Genomic DNA, 22264 nt, shown 5'->3' with positions numbered 1-22264 from the left:
AGAGAACAGGTTATGCCATGTTTGTGACTTTATGGTTTGTTTTTATTTGAAGCTGTCAACTTTGTATATACCTTTTCATGTGATGTTGGCACTTGTCATTCTTGTCATTCTGTAAGAATGCAGTGTTTGTTCTCATCTTATCTTGGCATTGTTTTCCAGATCATGATAGAGTTTTGTCAAGGAGGAGCGGTGGATGCAGTAATGCTCGGTATGTGCTCCTTCTCTCTTCACATAACTGGTTTTCTATGAGATAATACGCCTACAATTCTGTTGAGTTTCAAGAATGAAGTCCTCATTGCCGAAATAACTTCTTAATCCAGTGTCATACATTCCGGAAAGAAAATGACTGACTATACTTTACATCCATGCATACATTTATCGGCGTAGCATCATCCTACTGTCATATAATGTGAACTTAATAATCTTCAGCCAAAAATCCAGTTTTCTGGATTTAAAGTACCACTCCAGCGTTTGTTTTTTTGTTTTTTATTTTTATTTTCTCATCCGTTAGCTATCAGTAATGTATGTTAAATGACTGCATTAAAATAATTACCAGTTGCCATCTTCTGCTGTTTCCAGATCTCCTCCGATCCCTCTCCCGCATCATGTGACTGCAGTTGTGACCAGCCGGCTCACTTCTTCTGTGGTCGCAAGAAGTCACTTTCTCTAAGTTTGATTCTCAGAATGAGGCTCTTTTTAGACTTGCATTAAGAAAAGATGTAACGGAAGGTTGTGTGAGCCAGTAAGAAAGGGCTGCTGTCACATGATTCAGGAAGGGGAACTGAGCAGCGCTAGAAACGGCAGAAGACAGCGACTGGTAAGTATTTTAATGTATACGCTGTACATTACTGATGGCTAACAAATGGGGAAATAAAAAAAAAATAAATAATAAAAAAAAATGTTGGAGTGGTACTTGAAAGTGGTATAAAAATACTGACAGGTTTCTGAATGAGATCCATTTATCCATAAAACATTTTTCTTATTACCTTCAGATCTTTACTTGATGCATTGATGTAACACCTTTATTGCAATAGTTTTTTTTTTCTTTTTTTAAGGCATGGCTAGAGAAATATTGGGTTCAAGTTATAGGACTGTTCTCTAGTTTTCCACCATCAAAGTGCTTGAAATGTTGCAAAATATTTGCGCAACTCGTAGTTGTGCGAAAATGTGTCAACATTTGGTGTTTACAGCCAGCTCCACCAACTTTTTGAAAAATGAGTGGACCTGAAATGGCGTAGGGCATGGCCTAGTGCACCTGGCAAATTCAATGTAATTTACGCCGCAAAAGTAACATAAGTGACTCTCCTACATTTCTTTTACTGTAGCAGGGCAGCTTAAAGATGCGCCAAATTCATTAAAGGAAACCTGTCATCAGGATTTAGCCCTATAATCTAAATTCATGGCCATAATGGCGCTGTGATGCTGATTAATAGGATACCTGATGTGAAGAGATCAGCTGATTGGCTGGTGAATACTCACCTTATGACGTTTTCAGAAAATGATGTCTTGTGTGCTTTGGGGCGGGACGTGTGGGCAGGGTCCTCTTCTCTTCCTCTGCCCCTACCAGTCTCCTCTGTTTCTTCTGCTACCTGCCTCCTTTTTAAAATTCAGCGCCACCGCCGCCGTCATTGTGTTTGCGGTACGTGCGCAGTTGGAGCCGGCGTCCTGTGTGCAGGACTTCAATAAAATGGAGGCGGCGCAGATCGAAATCTCGGCTAAGTTCAGAGCCGAAATCTTGATCTGCCATGCGGCGCCTCCATTTTTATTGAAGTCCTGCACACAGGACGCCGGCTCCAACTGCGCACGTACCGCTCACACGATGGCGACGGCACTGAATTTTAAAAAGGAGGCAGGCCACCGAATAATCAGTGACCTGCAGAAGAAACAGAGGAGACGTGTGTGTGTGTGTGTGTGTGTGTGTGTGTGTGTGTGTGTGTGTGAAGAGGACCCTGCCCCCACGTCCCACCCCGAAGCAAACAAGACGTCATTTTCTGAAAACTTCTTAAGCTGAGTATTAAACCACCACTGAGCGGATCCCTTCACATCAGGTATCCTATTAATGAGCCTCACAGCACCATAATATCCATGCCTTTAGTTTATAGGGATAAATCCTGCTGACGGGTTCGCTTTAAGAGGCGCACATTTCTTAATGAATTTGGCACATCTTATTCTATTACACTGTTAATGAAAACAAAGGATCTTCATTTACCTCTGACACCTGTCATAGGGGACAGACCGGAGCCTGCCCATTCCACAGCTCATGGGCAGAGGAAGAAGCAAGAGTATACTGACAGGACAGCATGGGATCACAGATGCTACTTTCTGTGAGGATAATTCATTTCCATGCCTATTTCCAAACAGAGAAATGTTTCACCTCACAGAATCCGTTGTGATCTCATGTCCTGTCTGTATACTCTTTTGTGTCCTCTGTTTGGCCAGGAGCTGTGGTATGATCAGACCGTGTTCCTGTACGGTCAGACACAGCCACTTCACAGTACACAGCAGGGGCACATTTATAAGATCATCAGCACAGAAATTTATTTTTTAACGCATCTAATTATGGAACCTGAATGAACTAATAGGCTGTAGGTATGCAGTAATGTAGGTTTAACTGTTATTCCCTACATTATGACTATGGGAAAGGCACTGTGCAATCATCATTATTATCTTTGATATGTTTCTGGTGTCCGCCTCCTCCTTTCCCTCCACTTTTTCTTGTCCACCATGTAATTTCCAAGGGCCTACACTGTGATCATATGGTCTAACTGAACCAAACTATACCATGAATATAAATATGCAGTATATACATGAATGGGTATTAAGCCTGAAGTGCCACTTTAAGAAATCTAAATTGTCTGTGCAACTCACTTCAGCAGCGATGAATTATCATTTAACTAAAACTTTGAATTGACTTGTCATACGCAACTTTGACACACACATTACTTGTTTTATATATATATATTTTAAAGAGGACCAGTCACCAGGTCAAGTGTCCAGATTTTTCTCTTGTTTTATTCCCGCTTTTCCCATTTAGTATTTCTCCTTTTTCTTTTGCTCATAACTGAAATTGTATGAAGGTTTTTCAAAAGAAAAAAGTGCAATACTTAAGTGATCAGCGGGAATAAAATAAGAACAAAAACTGGATACTTTTGACCTGGTGGAAAGTCCTATTTAAGGTAAATTTGGTACATCGGTGATCATTTTGGATTTATTGGAAACCGGATATGGCACAGCATCATGGCATCCCTTATAAAATATAGTGTGAATAAAGCCTTAGTCTTATGATGATAATTAGGTGATGGTTGATTTAGTCAGGTTCCAATGCCTAATTTTACATTTAGCCTAACGATCAGAAACCACTTAATTGACGTGCACTGATTGCTTGGAAGGGATAACCTAAAAGTCACATGTGATCTTCTGATCTATGCTAACGTCACAGAACTTGTGACAGATTCCTCTGCATCGGTCAATGAGTTGCTTCAACCATTTTTGATTCTCCATTCATACCAAGGAACTCTCAGACCCTACCGTCTGCTGTACAACCAATTCTATATGGTCTACCATCTTTTGGATTTAATTATTCTTTTGTAAAAGCTTCCTGTTTTGCTCTCCTATATATGTGGTTAAAATTTGGATGAGGTGACTGATTCTTGTGGTTTATGTTCTGCTGACAGAATTGGATCGTGGGCTGACAGAAGCTCAGATCCAGGCCATATGCAGACAGATGTTGGAAGCACTGGCGTACCTCCATAGCATGAAGATCATCCATCGAGACTTGAAAGCGGGGAATGTTCTTCTAACACAAGATGGAGACATCAAGCTGGGTGAGAGATGCTTTTCTTGTCTTTCAATCCCATATTGTTGAAGATATTGGTGGTAGATATTATGACTTCAATATACCTTTGCTAAATCTTCTCAATGGCTTTCACCATTAATTCTTATTTTAACTCCTGAAGGTTCATGTTAAAGGAACACTGTACATAGAAAACTGAAATAATTTCTCATTAATATTTTGCTTTAAAGGGAACCTGACTACTTATACATGCTGCCCTATCCACAGTCAACGTGTACGAGACACTGGCTGCATGATTTCAGCCATATATATTTAACTTAGAAATGTTGCGGTATTTGATAGAAAAAAATAGTTTAATAGTCGCTGGGGACCAAGCTGCACTGGAGACTAGTCGGACAGGCGGGTCCCTAGTGGGTTGTCCCACCCACTGCCCTGGAGTGACATGTCTCTCCCTGCATGTGTGTGTATAAGTAGAGAACTATCACTCAAGAGGAGTGGGTGGGAGAACCCGCCAGGGACCTGCCAATCCGACTAGTCTCCCGTGCAGCTTGGTCACTAGGGGCTATTAAACTATTTTTCACTGAAATGTCGCAATGTTTCAGAATTGAACATTTCTGGCTGAAATCATGCAACCAGCGTCTGATACATATTACCTGTGGATCAGACAGCTGTTGTCGGTTTCCCTTTAGGGCCATTACCTATTGGAATATAAGGTTAGAAATGTGTTCGGTCACGCCAGGATCCACAGCAATTGGCAGAATCTGGATTTTTTTTTATCCCTAATGGGTCACTTTTATCCTCTTTAGAATGGAGTGACAGATTGGATGCCTGTCCTCTGCTCCATTTATTCTCTATGGGATAGCCAGAAATAGACAAGTGTAGAAATATGGCCCCATAGAGGGTGATTGGAGCCAGGGGTGGATTAAGAGTAGCCAGGGCCCCGGGCAGTTTAGAAGGTGTGGGCCCCCCCACAGGTACCCGATGTATCACGTGACATGTCACATGATCCCCTTTGATAGGTCATGTGACTAAGACACAGATGCTTTGGTCACATCTGTAGACGGAAAATGATGGAATTTTTTTTCCATTATGTACACAGCCCTATACATAACATAGCGCTATATATAGTAGAGCAGCAGTGGGAGATTAATTTCCTTGAGGGGCCACAGGAGAGACCGTGATTGTTGTGGAAGCCAAACCAATAGGCTGAAATTAATTCTACTCAATATTAAAAATATTAACAAAATAATAAACTAAATATATTAACTGTATGACTTAATATTGAGCAGAATTAAGTATACTGGCATCCCACTATATACAGTTTGAGCCCCCACATAGCTCCCTAGATACAGTATAAGCCCACACATAGCTCCCTAGATACAGTATAAGCCCACACATAGCTCCCTAGATACAGTATAAGCCCACACATAGCTCCCTAGATACAGTATGAGCCCCACACATAGCTCCCTAGATATGGTATGAGCCCCACACATAGCTCCCTAGATACAGTATGAGCCCCACATATAGCTCCCTAGATACAGTATGAGCCCCCGCATAGCTCCCTACACACAGTATGAGCCCCCGCATAGCTCCCTACACACAGTATGAGCCCCACACATAGCTCCCTAGATATAGTATGAGCCCCCGCATAGTCCCCTATATACAATATGGCCCGCACATAGCCTCCTATATATAGTATGAGCCCCCGCATGGTCCCCTATATACAATATGGCCCGCACATAGCCTCCTATATATAGTATGTGCCCCCACATAGCTCCCTAGATACAGTATGAGCCCCCGCATAGCTCCCTATATACAATGAGCCCGCACATAGCCTTCTGTATACAATATGAGCCAGTACATAGCTCCCTAGATACAGTATGAGCCCCACACATAGCTACCTAGATACAGTATAAGCCCCCTCATAGTCCCCTATATACAATATGAGCCCGTACATAGCTCCCTGTATATATTATGAGCCCGTACATAGCTCCCTTCTCTGATCGACTGTTCCACAGCCAGCTCAGAGAATGGTCGAATGCAAAATGCAGCTGCCTGGGAGACACCTCTGACCACCGCATGAGGTGGCCCAGAGGCACCCCCCTGACGGCTGTACCCAGGTCACATGCCCCCCCTGATTCCCCTAGGTACAGCCCTGTACAGTTTATATGACAATACATGACTGATATCTATAGTATAATCAGGGATGTGTCCTTCTGTCAGAAGCCACTATAGACTGCGCAAGCGCAATACCTGCGCAGTCTGGCCGCAGACAGAAAGACACATCCACATCCCAGACAAGGATGAGGAGTGTGGCGCCGGAGATCGCAGTATGCAAAGGCACCATAAACCCATACCTGTTCAGTCCTGTCATCTCTGGAGAGGCTGGAGGAGGAGTGTGGCGCCGGGAATCAGCGCCTGCGCATACTGCGATTTCTGGCGCTATTTTAGTGAAGACAAATATGAACAGTGTCTTCGACAAAATGGACAGCGTGGTATGCGCATACACGTACTTTGGCACCATTTTGTTGAATACACTCTGCACATTTGTATTCATTCAAATTAAACCGGATATCGCACTATGTGGATATGAGGAGCATGGACCAGTTTGATGGGGGAGCATATACCAGGATGGGGGGGAAGCATGGGCCAGGATGGGGGGGAAGCATGGACCAGGATGGGGGGGGTGGGAAGCATATACCAGGATGGGGGGGGTGGGAAGCATATACCAGGATGGGGGGGTGGGAAGCATATACCAGGATGGGGGGGGGGAAGCATATACCAGGATGGGGGGGGGGAAAGCATATACCAGGATGGGGGGGGGGGAGCATATACCAGGATGGGGGGGGGGGAGCATATACCAGGATGGGGGGGGGGGAGCATATACCAGGATGGGGGGGGGGGAGCATATACCAGGATGGGGGGGGGGGAGCATATACCAGGATGGGGGGGGGGAGCATATACCAGGATGGGGGGGGAAGCATATACCAGGATGGGGGGGGGCATATACCAGGATGGGGGGGGAGCATATACCAGGATGGGGGGGGAGCATATACCAGGATGGGGGGGGGAGCATATACCAGGATGGGGGGGGGAGCATATACCAGGATGAAGGGGGGGGGGGAAAGCATGGACCAGGATGGCGGAGCATATACCAGGATGGGGGGGGGGGGAGCATGGACCAGGATGGGGGGGGGAAAAGCATGGACCAGGATGGGGGGGGGGAAAGCATGGACCAGGATGGGGGGGGGGAAAGCATGGACCAGGATGGGGGGGGGAAAGCATGGACCAGGATGGGGGGGGAAGCATATACCAGGATGGGGTGGGGAGCATATACCAGGATGGGGTGGGGAGCATATACCAGGATGGGGGGGGGAGCATATACCAGGATGGGGGGGAAAGCATGGACCAGGATGGCGGAGCATATACCAGGATGGGGGGGGAAAGCATGGACCAGGATGGGGGGGGGGAAAGCATGGACCAGGATGGGGGGGGAAGCATATACCAGGATGGGGGGGGGAAGCATATACCAGGATGGGGGGGGGGAAGCATATACCAGGATGGGGGGGGAAGCATATACCAGGATGGGGGGGGAAGCATATACCAGGATGGGGGGGGGGAAGCATATACCAGGATGGGGGGGGGGAAGCATGGGCCAGGATGGGGGGGGGGGAAGCATGGGCCAGGATGGGGGGGGGGAAGCATGGGCCAGGATGGGGGGGGGGGAAGCATGGGCCAGGATGGGGGGGGGGGGAAGCATGGGCCAGGATGGGGGGGGGGAAGCATGGGCCAGGATGGGGGGGGGGAAGCATGGGCCAGGATGGGGGGGGGGAAGCATGGACCAGGATGGGGGGGGGGGGAAGCATGGACCAGGATGGCGGAGCATATACCAGGATGGGAGAGCATATACCAGGATGGGGGGGGGAAGCATGGACCAGGATGGGGGGGGGGAGAAGCATGGACCAGGATGGGGGGGGCATGGACCAGGATGGGGGGGGGGGAAGAATGGACCAGGATGGGGGGGGGGGAGCATGGACCAGGATGGGGGGGGGGGAGCATGGACCAGGATGGGGGGGGGGGAGCATGGACCAGGATGGGGGGGGGGGAGCATGGACCAGGATGGGGGGGGGGGAGCATGGACCAGGATGGGGGGGGGGGAGCATGGACCAGGATGGGGGGGGGGGAGCATGGACCAGGATGGGGGGGGGGGAGCATGGACCAGGATGGGGGGGGGGGAGCATGGACCAGGATGGGGGGGGGGGAGCATGGACCAGGATGGGGGGGGGGAGCATGGACCAGGATGGGGGGGGGGGGAGCATGGACCAGGATGGGGGGGGGGGAGCATGGACCAGGATGGGGGGGGGGGAGCATGGACCAGGATGGGGGGGGGGAGCATGGACCAGGATGGGGGGGCGGGGAAGAAGCATGGACCAGGATGGGGGGGCGGGGAAGAAGCATGGACCAGGATGGGGGGGGGGGGAGAAGCATGGACCAGGATGGGGGGGGGGGGGAGAAGCATGGACCAGGATGGGGAAGCATATACCAGGATGAGGAACCAGCATGGGAGAGCATATACCAGGATGGAGGGGAAGCATGGACCAGGATGGGGGGGGAGGAAGCATGGACCAGGATGGGGGGGGGGAAGCATGGACCAGGATGGGGGGGAAGCATGGACCAGGATGGGGGACCAGGATGGGGGGGGGGAGCATGGACCAGGATGGGGGACCAAGTTGGGGGGGGAAGCATGGACCAGGATGGGGTAGCATATACCAGGATGAAGAACCAGGATGGGAGAGCATATACCAGAACGGGGGCGCATATACCAGGATGGGGGACCAGGATGGGGGGAAAGCATGGACCAGGATATGGGGGGGGGGGGGAGCATGGACCAGGATATGGGGGGGGGGGGGGGGAAGCATGGACCCGGATATGGGGGGTGGGGTGGAGCATGGACCAGGATATGGGGGGGGGGGGGGAAGCATGGACCAGGATATGGGGGGGGGGAGCATGGACCAGGATATGGGGGGGGGGAAGCATGGACCAGGATATGGGGGGGGGGAAGCATGGACCAGGATATGGGGGGGGGGAGCATGGACCAGGATATGGGGGGGAGGGAGCATGGACCAGGATGGGGTAGCATATACCAGGATGGGGGACCGAGTTGGAGGGGAAGCATGGACCAGGATGGGGAACCAGGATGGGAGAGCATATACCAGGATGGGGGGGAAGCATAGACCAGGATGGGGGACCAAGTTGGAGGGGAAGCATGGACCAGGATGGGGTAGCATATACCAGGATGAGGAACCAGGATGGGAGAGCATATACCAGAACGGCGAAGCATATACCAGGATGGGGGACCAGGATGGGGGGGGGAAGCATATACCAGGATGGGGGACCAAGTTGGGGGGGAAGCATGGACCAGGATGGGGGGGAAGCATATACCAGGATGGGGGACCAAGTTGGGGGGGAAGCATGGACCAGGATGGAGGAGCATATACCAGGATGGGGAACCAGGATGGGAGAGCATATACCAGAACGGGGGCGCATATACCAGGATTGCGGGGCATATACCAGGATGGGGGGGGGGGAGCATGGACCAGGATGGGGGACCCTATACCAGGATAGGGGGGGGGGAGCATGGACCAGGATGGGGGAGCATATACCAGGATGGGGGACCAGGATCGGGGAGTATATACCAGGATAGGTTGGGAAGCATGGTCCAGGATGGGTGAGCATATACCAGGATGGGGGGGGAAGCATGGACCAGGATGGGTGAGCATATACTAGGATGGGGGAGCATATACCAGGATAGGAGGGGGGAAGCATGGACCAGGATGGGTGAGCATATACCAGGATGGGGGAGCATATACCAATAAAAAAGCTCGCCACCCGGGCGTACAACGGGTTCAAAAGCTAGTACGATATACTGGGATACAGACATCAGATGTTATATACTATACACATTGTTATATCCCATCTGATGTCTGTACCACAGTATACCATACACTAATCTGTATACTGGATGACATTTTTTGTACAGGGATATACACTGTACTGATCACACCTGTACCTGCCTACAGGATCTCGCATATCATATATGGAGCAGTATAGTATGTGACGTCCTGTAGGTTCAGGGTTGATCAGTCAGTGTATGATCTGCTGATGCCTGTGGTCGCTCTTCTGGGGCTCAGTGTGATTTATTGCAGGACATTTTCCTGCAGATCTGGTGACGCTGGAGCTGATGACCTGGCACTGACATCGCGACCTGATCTGCAGCAAAGGTCAGACTCTGGCAATAAGTCATACAGAGCCCCAGCAGAGCTGCCACCGACCTGACACTAAGGGATCAATGTGAACTCATCAGGAGGGGAGCAGCATCCTGCAGCCCCCTCCTTACTCCAGACATCCTGCCCTGGGCCCGACCTCGCATTTGCTATTTACCGCCATCCACTGCTGCACGAGCTCCTCTCCGGCAGGCTGAAGAGAAGCAGCTCCAGGCGCAGCTGTGTGACGTCAGTCCTGGAGACGCAGCACACAGCGTGCAGTGCAGGGGGCGTCTCTGCTTCCCTGTGATGTAGCCGGCCGGCGTCTAAAAGGTACAGTGCAGTCCCCCTGCCTCTGCAGAAAACATTATAATGAGGGCGTTCTGGCCATGGGCCCCAAGGAGCCACGGGCCCCGGGTGGTAGCCCAGATCGTCCTCATTATAATCCGCCTATGATTGGAGCAGCGGTCAAAAATGCACTTTCCTCTCCATTCCAATGGGGATAAAAGTGCCACATTCTGCTAATTGGTGCAGGTCCCAGCTGTCAGATCCCTACCAATTAATAAGTTATCACTTCTCCTATAAATAGGTGATAATTTGTTTACACCAGATATCCCATCTTAACTTTATATATGCAACATTTCTACTAAAGTAAAAAAGCACATTAAGAAAATTCTGCAGACTGAACAACTGTTGGGAAGTTTATCTCTTTATTTGCATTGGTAATTTTTGGGTATAGTGTGATCCACGATAATGTAGCATTGGCATTGCTGACCATATTTCATATCTACTTCAGGCCTTATAGCGATCTACAACAGTGTTTCAATGTATTTTGCATAGTCATTCCCTCTGCTGAAGTGGAGGTTAAATTCCCATCTCTCAAACAAGCAGAGCATTCAGAGTGGCCATTTGTTATGTCACTGACTTAATACTTTTGCTTAGAACAGCTCCACTCTGCAGTGCAACAAATTTATGCAATCAAAGAACTACATTTATGCCAAGAGGCTATTAGTTTGGGTTTAATCCTTTTTAGTTGAAGTAAAAAATATCCTGTGAGGCCCAGCACTTTATACTTAGCTAATGCTAAACAGGAACCGCACAGATGGTCTGCGTGCAGCACCAAAGTTGGAGATTGTATGATAGAGATCACGATGCTAACGTAGAAATCAGAAAAGTCTTGTTCAGGAGGCGTTCTGCCAGATTTTCAGGACACGTTTGTTATGTAAAGTCTTTAGTCCTCGGTTCTGTTGTTCTCTAAGTAGAAATGTCCAAAAATCCGCCCTGAAACCTCTAGATGATTGTACTAGATATAGACTTGAATCAATCAACATTACGTGATTGCGTTCAGTACAAGACTGTAGATTATTTTTTCTTTTTAGAAAAAAATTGGTGTTTTCTGTGTTCTTCACCCCAGTTGCACCATGTCCTTAACTATCAAAGACTATTGTCATCATTGTTCTTTCTACAGAATTCTTTCTACTTACATTCAAGTGCTGCTCAATGTGTGTTTTTTTTTCTATGTTTTTTCTTCAAAGAATACATTTTATTACATCAATTACATGGCTGGAGAACCAGCCTCAATGGGACATTTAAAGGGAACATGTAAGCTGATCGATGCTGCCCATACCACAGGCTGCATGAATCAGAGCCTGGCTGCACAATTGAAGCCAGGTATATTTTTCTCCACAACGCTCCGGTGTTTCAGAGAATATAGTTTATAGAGCCAAGACAAGACTAGGCCGGCTCTGGCTTTTCCTAGTACAGCTCTAGGTGATTGATAGGTCTCTTTCATAACGAAAGTCCTATTAATTGCCTGCAGCGGTGCTGGGAGAGGCCAGCCGGAGGTGAAGCCGTACTAGTCTCGTCCCTGGCTGAATCTTCAAACTGTTTTCCTTGAAATGCTGGAGCGTTTCAGAAAAAAACAAACCTGGCTGCAATCTTTCAGCCAGATTGATTCATGCTGCCTGTAGTTTGGGCAGCATTTATCTGGTAAGTTTCCGGGTTTTCCCCTGTAATTGTCTACATTGGCAGAGCCATTGAGCTTCGTGATTGGCTGCAGCACTGTTGACATGACCTCATCACTGGAGCCAAGGAAAAGAGATCGGTGCAGCACTGGACCCGGGGAGGGTAAGTAAAGCTGTTTTTTACCCATGGGAAAAAGTTAGTATGACAGAGAAAAACTTGTAAGTCTGACCCGCCGAATATTTGCAATTTTTCTTCTGTTGTATAGCCCAAGGCTACTTTAAGAGTAGATAATGCAAGTCTCCTCTTCTTACACAACCAATGAAGGAGAGCATTTTCCCCATGGATTACTTCTCTTTTATTTATCTGAAGCTCACAACTATGAAGCTTTTTATGTTTGACCCCAGACCAAAGATATAGATTATCTTGCAGTGTCTCCAATGTTTATCACTGTGTAGGTTACTATTGTGCAGATAGCAAGGAAGCTCTGGACTGTGTATGCACATTGCGGAGTCTGAACAGAGCAGAATAGTATGTGATGTGGAGGCACATATAAGTGATCTAGTGTGAAAACCTTTGAGGTTTTCCTAAAATGGCAGTGTGTCAGAATCTGAGCTCTCTGCTATTCAACATATACACTGTGATGCCTTAAAGCAACAGATCTTTAGTTCTGTCTCTTTGCAAGTTAAAGAGCCAGTTTATTCTTTGTTGTGTCAGGCATACAAGAAGGTCTAGGATCCTAAAGTGTGTAGAACTGGTCACGAATCTCCTGTGAACATAAAAAATGCCTCATGCGCCATCACATGCCTTATATATTGCTTTTTCAGGAGAATATGGCGCCTCCAAGAGCTACAATGCAGATCCATTTCATTGTAACGACTTTACATGACCTAAAAATAAGGCCTACTACAGAGTTACTGAGACTTGAATTCTTAAATTAAAGATTAAAAGTTTGGCCATCATCTAAACTACAAGAGATGGAAAGTGATGGTTGCGCATTCTGCCATTACAATTGTATTTTAAAATAGTCATATGGTCATCTAGAACACGTAAAGAAGGTTTTTTTTGTTGTTAAATGCAGTGAAAACCGTGCACACAATCTAGAACAAACCACTGATGGCTGAATGTGTTATAGCAGAGCATGTGCTGAGCTTTATAGCTCTAGTAATGCTACAGTTCTACTATTAACCAGAGCTGTGACTCAGAATAGCTCCCACCCTGCCAGAAACCAGGAAATTAGAATACTAAGGGGTGTTAACAACCTATAGATATAATGGCTACCTGAATACGTGAAAAACACTGATAGAATATGTTCGTGCAACACACGGACATCGGAATGAGGCCTCAGTGCCTGCAGAGGAGAAAACTGGTGAAAATGCAGGATACAAGTCACATTATGGCCAGAGATTGTATAATTTCTCATGTACACTACAACTTAACTGCCACAGTTAACTTTTAAGTTTATCAGGTAGAACTTGGATTATGCAGCCATTATGACGTGAAGTTTAAAAGTAAGTATGCCAGCTCCATCAGATCTAAGAGATGTGTTTAATAATACACCGCTCAAAAAAATAAAGGGAACACTTAAACAACACAATGTAACTCCAAGTCAGTAACACTTCTGTGAAATCTACCTGTCCAGTTATGAAGCAACACTGATTGTGAATCAATTTCTCCTGCTGTTGTGCAAATGGAACAGACAACTGGTAGAAATGATAGGCAATTAGCAAGATACCCTATAAATGAGTGGTTCTGCTGGTGGTGACCACAGACCTTTTCTCTGTTCTCATCCTTTTTGGCTGTTGTTTTGGTTACTCTTTCATTTTGCCATTGCTCTCACCCCTAGAGGTAAAGTAGCATGAGGCGATGTCTGCAGTACAACCCACAGAAGTTGCTCAGGTAGTGCAGTTCATCCAGGATGGCACATTAGTGCGAGCTGTGGCAAGAAGGGTAGCTGTGTCTGTCAGCACAGTGTCCAGAGCATGAAGCAGATACCAGGAGATGTTGAGGGGGCCATAGGAGGGCAACAACCCAGCAGCAGGACCGCTACCTCAGCCTTTGTGCAAGGAGGAACAGGAGGAGCACGGCCAGAGCCCTGCAAAATGACCTCCAGCAGGCTACAAATGTGCATGTGTCTGCACAAATGGTTAGAAATCGACTCCATGAGGGAGGTATGAGGGTCCGACATCCACAGATGGGGGTTGTGCTCACAGCCCAACACTGTGCAGGACGCTTGGCATTTGCCACAGAACACCAGGATTGGCAAATTCGCTACTGGCGCTCTGTGCTCGTCACAGATGAAAGCAGGTTCACACTGAGCACATGTGACAGACGTGACAGAGTCTGGAGACGCCGTGGAGAGCGATCTGCCTGCAACATCCTTCAGCATGACCGGTTTGGCAGTGGGTCAGTAATGGTGTGGGGTGGCATTTCTTTGGAGGGCCACACAGCCCTCCATGTGCTCGCCAGAGGTAGCCTGACTGCCATTAGGTACCGAGATGAGATCCTCAGACCCCTTGTGAGACCATATGCTGGTGTGGTTGGCCCTGGGTTCCTCCTAATGCAGGACAATGCCAGACCTCATGTGGCTGGAGTGTGTCAGCAGTTCCTGCAAGATGAAGGCATTGAAACTATGGACTGGCCCTCCCATTCCCCAGACCTGAATCCGATTGAGCACATCTGGGACATCATGTCTCGCTCCATCCACCAACGTCACATTGCACCACAGACTGTCCAGGAATTGGCGGATGCTTTAGTCCAGGGTCTGGGAGGAGATCCCACAGGAGACCTTCCGCAACCTCATCAGGAGCATGCCCAGGCATTGTAGGGAGGTCATACAGGCACGTGGAGGCCACACACAATACTGAGCCTCATTATGACTTGTTTTAAGGACATTACATCAAAGTTGGATCAGCCTGTAGTGTGTTTTTCCACTTTAATTTTGGGGGTGACTCCAAATCCAGGCCTCCATTGGTTAATAAATTTGATTTCCACTGATGATTTTTGTGTGATTTTGTTGTCAGCACATTCAACTTTGTACAGAACAAAGTATTCAATGAGAATATTTCATTCACTCAGATTTGTTATTTGAGTGTTCCCTTTATTTTTTTGAGCAGTGTACTTGCACTTTGAAATCTGCGGACAGGTCTACTTTAAAGGCCTCACTTACATTTTATTGGCCATTTGAAAGCATATATACCAAACATGTTGTTAACAGAGCTTTAGACACTTAGCCAAAGGGGTTGTCCACTCCAGGACAACCCTTTATGAATGTCCCCAATGTGCTGAATACAATTTAAATAGAAAGTATACTTGCTTCCTGGAGGGTCTCTGATCCAAGCAGTCTCCCAGTGATCTTGTGATGTTGTTTGTCACGTGAGCGCCAGACATCCGCTTAGATGGAACTGTAAGGCTTCACCCATCAGTGACTATTGATGGGCTTCAGCGCTGGTACTATTATTATTGTCACAAGATTGCCAGGGTCAAAGGCTAGTATACATTTTTTTTCAGGACATTGAAGGGGCATTCATACCCTTTAATTAAAATTACGTTTTAATGAAATGCCATTTGGAGAACTGTTAGAAAAGCCGTGAAAATTTTACGTTTGTCTGCTGTTCGCTCAAAACGATCAGACTTAAACTTTTTAGCTGTTAATGTTGTGTGGAGTGGAGCGTGTAATGTTACATTCTTGGCTACTAATATTCTATAAATCTAGTGCTGGATAGATTGGGGCATGGAGATGTCCTACTCCTGCTTGTTATTTAATCCTATATTGAGTGTGGCATGTCATATCTCCACCAGACACCATTGTGGCAGTTGTGGTTGACCAGTGTGGTTTGCGCCATGGTTGTGTTATTTCTATATGGGAACATGCAGTGACTTGGCAGCTCATTTCTGCTGAACCGAACTGTAAACTGTCGAGTCAGCCGATGGGGGCTCGCGGAGGCTGAACTGTTGTGCATTACAACAATCCTAAGGCTTCTGTGGTCATAAACTTCTGAGCTAACCATGCAATTATTATTCTGTTAGCTGTAACGTTGCATCTACAGCCTACATAATGGTGTCCTCTAAAATCGTAGTGTATTTTAGTAAAAAGCTGCCATAGAGCATGGTAAATGTGCTAAAGTAATATCTGCAGTTATTAGGAAATAAGTTAAGATCTCATTTTAGATTTTCAAGATTTCTGAAGAAAAAATATTGTATGAGTATTATCAGTTATTTTTATGACATGGTTTTAAACTTTTAGCAGGTTGAAATGGAGCAAAGCCTGTGTGAACGGTCTTGCTTTTCATTTAGGTAGAAGTGTTTTTTTTTCACTCTCCAGTACTGCAAAAATAATCCATAGTTCCCCATTTTGTAGGCTGGGTCCACTGTGGTTTCCTGTACTTTTGACAGCAAAAGTGGCCCAGCGTCGTTAAAAAAAATTAAATACGGACCTCCAATATAATACTTCCAGATTCCATTAAACAAGTTTTCTCCATATCCATTTGAAAAATTATCCTGCATTATTGTCATGGCTCCTTCCAATGGAGAGAGAAGCCTTGATGCCAGTGTGAATAAAGCCTAAAGATGACATAGAAAATTATAATTATGATTATTTTGAGACCAATTTGCACTGCTGTTTAGTAATCCCAAAGTCCACTTGTGCCTTGGTATGTCTATGCCTCATCTCAGAATGTGACCCCAGTGTGATTAGCTGCTTGCTCACAGCACCCCCTGAAAACAGCCATTGTCACTAGGGGGAGCTGTAGTCGGGCCTATGCGGGACAAATTAGTCATTATATGGCTGCCAATAAGACGAGTGTCCATCCTTGTAGAAGACCACCTTAAAGCGCCCCTGTCAGCAGGATTGTGCTCAGTAAACTACATACACTGTCAGGTGGGTGACATTAAACTGATTAAAATGATACCTTGGTTGATGAAATCTGTCCTGTGGGTCTTGTGTAATCTTTACTTTCAGTTTAAAAATAATGATATGCTCATGCTCTGGGGTGGGCTGTTGGGGGAGGGGGGGGCTCAATCTGGTGCTCTGCTTACATATTCATCTGTATGCTCTTATGACTGCTCACTGTGCCTTCACTGACCTGCCCCCTATATTACATAATTTTTCAAATAGTGCGGGGCTAGGTAAAATAGGAGGCAGGTCAGTGAAGGCTCAGTGAGCTGTCATACAGATGAATATGTAAGCTTAGCACCAGATAGAGCCACCCCAGAGCACGAGCATATCACTATCTCCAAACTGAAAGTAAAGATTACACAAGACCCACAGGACGGATTTCATCAACCAAGGTATCATTTTAATCCGTGTAATGTCGCCCACCTGACGGTGTATGTAGTTTACGGAGCACAATCCTGCTGAGAGGTGCGCTTTAAGTTCACTAGTACAAGATCTGCTTGTACAGAATAGCCCTCAGTGTTGACTCGTAGATACAGTCCCTAGATGAGGACCTTCCTCTATGGTGTCCATTTATATACCATAACCTCTGTTTGATTATCTTTCAGAAGATGAACTTTTTATAATGGACCGATCTTATTCACCAGCCTCATGTTTTTTTTTTTTACTTGTTCCTTGCAGCGGATTTTGGCGTCTCTGCAAAAAATTCAAAAACCTTGCAAAGAAGAGACTCCTTCATTGGCACCCCTTACTGGTAAGTTGTCACATACTCTATATCAGTGTTCCCCAACTCGGGTCCTCAAAAGCCATCAACAGATCATGTTTTCAGGATTTCCTTAGTATTGCACATGTGATGGAATTCTTGCCTGTGCAGGTAATGTAATTATCACCTGTGCAATACTAAGGAAATCCTGAAAACCTGACCTGTTGATGGCTCTTGAGGACCAGAGTTGGAGAACACTGTCCTATATCATTGTGTACATGCTGATAGAACATAGAGGCCTGTACAGATGGCTAGTTGGGTATGTCATAATGAAATGTCAAAGATGGATGTATATGTTACGAGATTTTTTTGTGTACTTTTGGAATAAATTCAAACATGGCAGATTCTTATCGGCTCTAGAGGAATCTAGTAACATTTTCTTTGAAAGTGAACAATTTTAAGTATGGATGAGCTAAAAACCACTATGGATATGAATGAATGAAATTGAAAAAGAATAAATATGTAGATATATATCTTCAATCGCAGTCCTATTAACATGAGGCTGATGGTTCAGAATATATTGCCACTTTTGTGGCCTCTACAAGGGTATGCTTATATTGCTGCTAAATGTTTTCCTTATGTAGCGCTGATGTAAGCGGAGAACTATCTTGGTATAAGGGTTAAGGTATGCTTAGAATGAGGAGCCTTATTTAAAGTGCACCTTCCATTTAAAGTTTTGAAGAAATGACTATTTCATTATTTCATTGGATGCTTTTCTTAATGTCAGTGGACAGTGCTATGCTTGTTCGACTCTGAGCACAGCTAAAAGGGTTATAAGAGCAAAGAAAGGTGTCTTCATTTTTTTCCCCCCAGAATTAGCATTACTCCTGTCTACGGATTGTGACTGATCTGCAATATTAGATCTAATTCATGAAGAAAAGCAGAAGAACTCAGAGGAAAATGTTACTAGTTGCTCGTGACTTCAGCTTTAAGACAGGAATGTTGAATGTCACACAGTGTATTAAAGCATGTTGATATCCAGATGTAAGAGGAATGTTTTTCATCAACATATTTCACATTTTCACAGCAATTCCCCTTTTCACTGCCTCTTGTTAAGCCAGCCTAACACAAGTGGTGAGAAAAGTGTGAATTGTCTTGTTCTTCTAAACCTTTCCTCTCCTGTTCCCAGGATGGCCCCTGAAGTGGTGATGTGTGAGACGATGAAAGATGCTCCATACGACTACAAAGCTGACATTTGGTCTTTAGGAATTACGCTCATTGAAATGGCTCAGATTGAGCCACCACATCATGAACTTAACCCTATGCGGGTGCTTTTGAAAATTGCCAAATCGGAGCCACCCACACTGTCTTCTCAGTCAAAGTGGTAAGATTTCAGACTTTAGTTTATGACCATGCCAAAGTTGTTCCCAAATTCACATGCTTGATACATTAAAGACATTCCAGGCTTTTTTGTTGTTTAGAACATATTTTTTGTTTAAGAAATCTGCTTCATATTAGTGATTGTTGCTGGGCTTTGTAGCGTGCAGTCTACGTAGAAATGGGACTCCAGTTCTTTAAAATAATGTTCTCCACAATTTTTTTTTTTCCCTACATTTTTTAACCACGTGTTTCCATAGAGCTGTACAGGCCTTTCCTAAAAATATATTAGATGCTTCCGTTTATAAATTCAGACAATTGGTATTTGGATGCTTGGCCGCTCTTTCAAGCCCCTGATCTCACCAGTGCTGATAAGAAAGGCTGCCAAATCTGCTAGGGAAATGAGTTATTGAAAAAAATAAATCCTTCATGTTTTCTCCCTGTCATATTGCATCTGTAATGACATCAACTGTTGTGTTGTTGAAAGGTCTCAGGAGTTCCGGGACTTCCTGAAAAAGGCTCTCGATAAGAATCCAGAGACCAGGCCAAGCTCCGTGCAGCTCCTGGAGGTGAGCCAAGCTCCTTCTGCTAACAATGACTATTATCAAGAAGATTATTCTGTTTTGCAAATATTTTGCTCCCTGCTCTTTTGCGTTTACCTTGATTGCTGAAGGCGTTTTACAATGAATATTTTCATATCCGTCTTAAATTACTGCCCATAGCGGGGATCTTTTCTTCATATTAGACTATAACCCAATCTTTTGATTGATAAAGTTGTTGCTGTATCATAGCTGTCATGCAAATCAGATTACACACAGCATGGGCATACTGTAATAGGTTATTCCCATATTAAAAGAGTTATCCATGTGGGAACCCCACTTATCCCAGGAACAGAGCTGTAAAATGTTGCGTTGCAGCAGAACAGTGACTACCATAGACAATTAAAGGGGTGTTCTTAAATTGCTTTAATTAGACAGCATGAAAAAATGATCAAGATTGCAATTGACTTGCTTACTTTTATCTATTGTCATTATCCTGCAATGGGAGATTTTCTCTTTTAGACCACATTCACACTTTCAGTATTTGGTCAGCATTTTACATCAGTATATCTAAGCCAAAACCATGAGTGTATGAAAAATTCAGAAGTGGTGACTAGTGTTGAGCATTCCGATACTGTAATATCGGGTATCGGCCAATATTCGCGGTATCGGAATTCCGATACTTAATTCCGATACTTTTACAATATCGGATACCGGAATCGGAAGTTCCCATAATGCCTGCGCTCTGTAGTGTCTGTGAAGGATGACAAGTTGGATGGCAGCGCGATCCAGCCTGTCATCAGAATGCCATCCCAGCGGGGGAGAATTCTCCTGATTGTTTAAAAGCCGGCGGGCGGTATGAAGCCGCCGGCTTTTAAACAATCACACAGCCCCATACTGCTTCCCCGCAGCCTCCCACCCCGATCCTCCGCTCCCCTCGCCACCTCCCATCCCGATCGTAAGTTAGGACCGGGCGGCGAGCGCAGCTCCAAGGAGCGGGGAGTGAAGGACCCGGGCGGGGAAGCCGGCAGTGAAAAGACTTCACCGCCGGCTTTCCCGTTCTGTGCTGCGCTTTCCCGCCGGTTATTTCAAATGAACAGCTGAGGTATCAGGTGATGCCGATCAGCTGTTCATTTGAAGTCGCCGCGTTGCCCTCAGAGGGTTCATGTGAGTTCATGCTTGACTGCATGAACTCACATGAACTTTCCCATGGCCGCACAGGTCAGCCTCACCTCCCAGACCCGTCATGATTAGTGTGTGTGCGCGGTGTGTGTGCGGGGTGTGCGGGGTGTCTGTGCGATGTGTGCGGGTGTGTGCGGTGTGTGTGCGTGCAGGCAGACATAGGCCGATGTGACACTACTACTCCCATCGGCCTATGTCTGTCCCCCGTCCACTCCTGCCAGCAGGATCAGCTCGATGGGAGCAGTAGTTCCCATCAGACTGATCCTGCTATTTAAATTGCCCTACTGTGTCCCAAATAAATGTTAAATACATGTCATTTGTGGCCAGTGGTTACCTAAAAGAAATTAGTTCATACATTACCTGTCCCCGCCGATCGCCACCTAAAATAAAGTAAAAAATAAAAAACTACACCTATACTCACCAAGACACCTAATTCCCCGAAGCCATCGATCTCCTGTAATAAAATATAAAATAATAAACCACAACCTTATCCTTACCCCTCCGTAGTAGTCCACGAGTGTCCCACGAAGATCTCCAGTTCAGAGCAGCCACATAGAATGTGACCGCTCTGAACCGCTGCCGCCGCTAGAATGACAGCATAAGCGGGTTCACCGGAGTTCAGGCAGCGCTGCTCCGGTTAGCTGCTTTACGGCCCTGCTGTATAGTGAGAAATTCCCACGGTACAGCAGTGCTGTAAAGGAGGTCTCCGGAGCTGCTCTGCCTGAATTCACTCTGGTGACCTCAGTCAGTGGCTCCCGCTGCCGGGAGCGGACGTGTTCCCGGCAGTGTGAGCTTACAGCAGCCATGCACAGCTGTCACCATCTCCAGATGTGACAGCTGTGCATGGGAGATCAGCTCAGGAACGTGGACAGGTAACTATTTTTTTTTAGTAAACTAAGAATTAAATAAAATGGTGTGTTTTATTTCAAATAAATTATTTTTTTCTGGGTGTAGTGTGTGTTTTTTCTTTTTAACACTTTGTAGGTTAGTAATGGGGGTGTCTTATAGAAGCCCATCATTACTAACCTGGGCTTCATGGCAGCTGGCGCTGACATGAACCCCACCACTATTACCCCCTGCCACCGCACCAGGGCAGCGTGGAAGAGCGAGGCTAAGTGCCAGAGTTGGCGCATCCTATGGATGCGCCATTTCTGGGGCGGCTGACGACTGGTGTTTCTAGCCTGGGAGGGGGCCAATATTCATGGCACCCTTCCTGGGCTATTAATATCAGCCCCCAGCTGTCTGCCTAGCCTTTGCTAGCTATTAAAATAGGGGGGACCCCACGTCATTTTTTTTGGGGGGGTCCCCCATTTTAATAGCTAGTAAAGGCTAGGTATTCAGCTGGGGGCTGATATTAGTAGCCTGGGAAGCTCCGTGGGTTTTACCCCCTTCCCAGGCTTCAAACATCTGCCCCAGCCGTCTGCTTAACCTCCGCTAGAGACTAAAATTATGGGGGATCCCACGCCATTTTTTTTTTAAATAAATCCATTATTTTAACACTAAATGACATTTGAGGAGTTAATAAAGATGCAGTCCCTAAATTATTATTTA

General features: G+C 46.3%; 1 protein-coding gene across 1 annotated transcript in view; it reads left to right on the top strand.

The window, feature by feature from the left end:
* Nucleotides 1-22264, top strand: part of STK10 (serine/threonine kinase 10) — a 126519-nt gene that overhangs the window by 62082 nt on the left and 42173 nt on the right. The window contains exons 3-7 of the mRNA XM_073651314.1: nucleotides 160-208; nucleotides 3675-3824; nucleotides 17594-17666; nucleotides 18805-18999; nucleotides 19480-19561. Coding sequence (XP_073507415.1) covers nucleotides 160-208; nucleotides 3675-3824; nucleotides 17594-17666; nucleotides 18805-18999; nucleotides 19480-19561 — 549 coding nt within the window. The remainder of the gene's footprint in view (nucleotides 1-159; nucleotides 209-3674; nucleotides 3825-17593; nucleotides 17667-18804; nucleotides 19000-19479; nucleotides 19562-22264) is intronic.

The sequence above is a fragment of the Phyllobates terribilis genome, unplaced genomic scaffold (genome assembly GCF_046119375.1).
Source record: "Phyllobates terribilis strain yellow unplaced genomic scaffold, ASM4611937v1 Scaffold_11__3_contigs__length_659146591, whole genome shotgun sequence".
Taxonomy (NCBI): domain Eukaryota; kingdom Metazoa; phylum Chordata; class Amphibia; order Anura; family Dendrobatidae; genus Phyllobates; species Phyllobates terribilis.
Note: the sequence above shows the minus strand (reverse complement) of the source record. Positions and strands in the feature narration are given on the sequence as shown.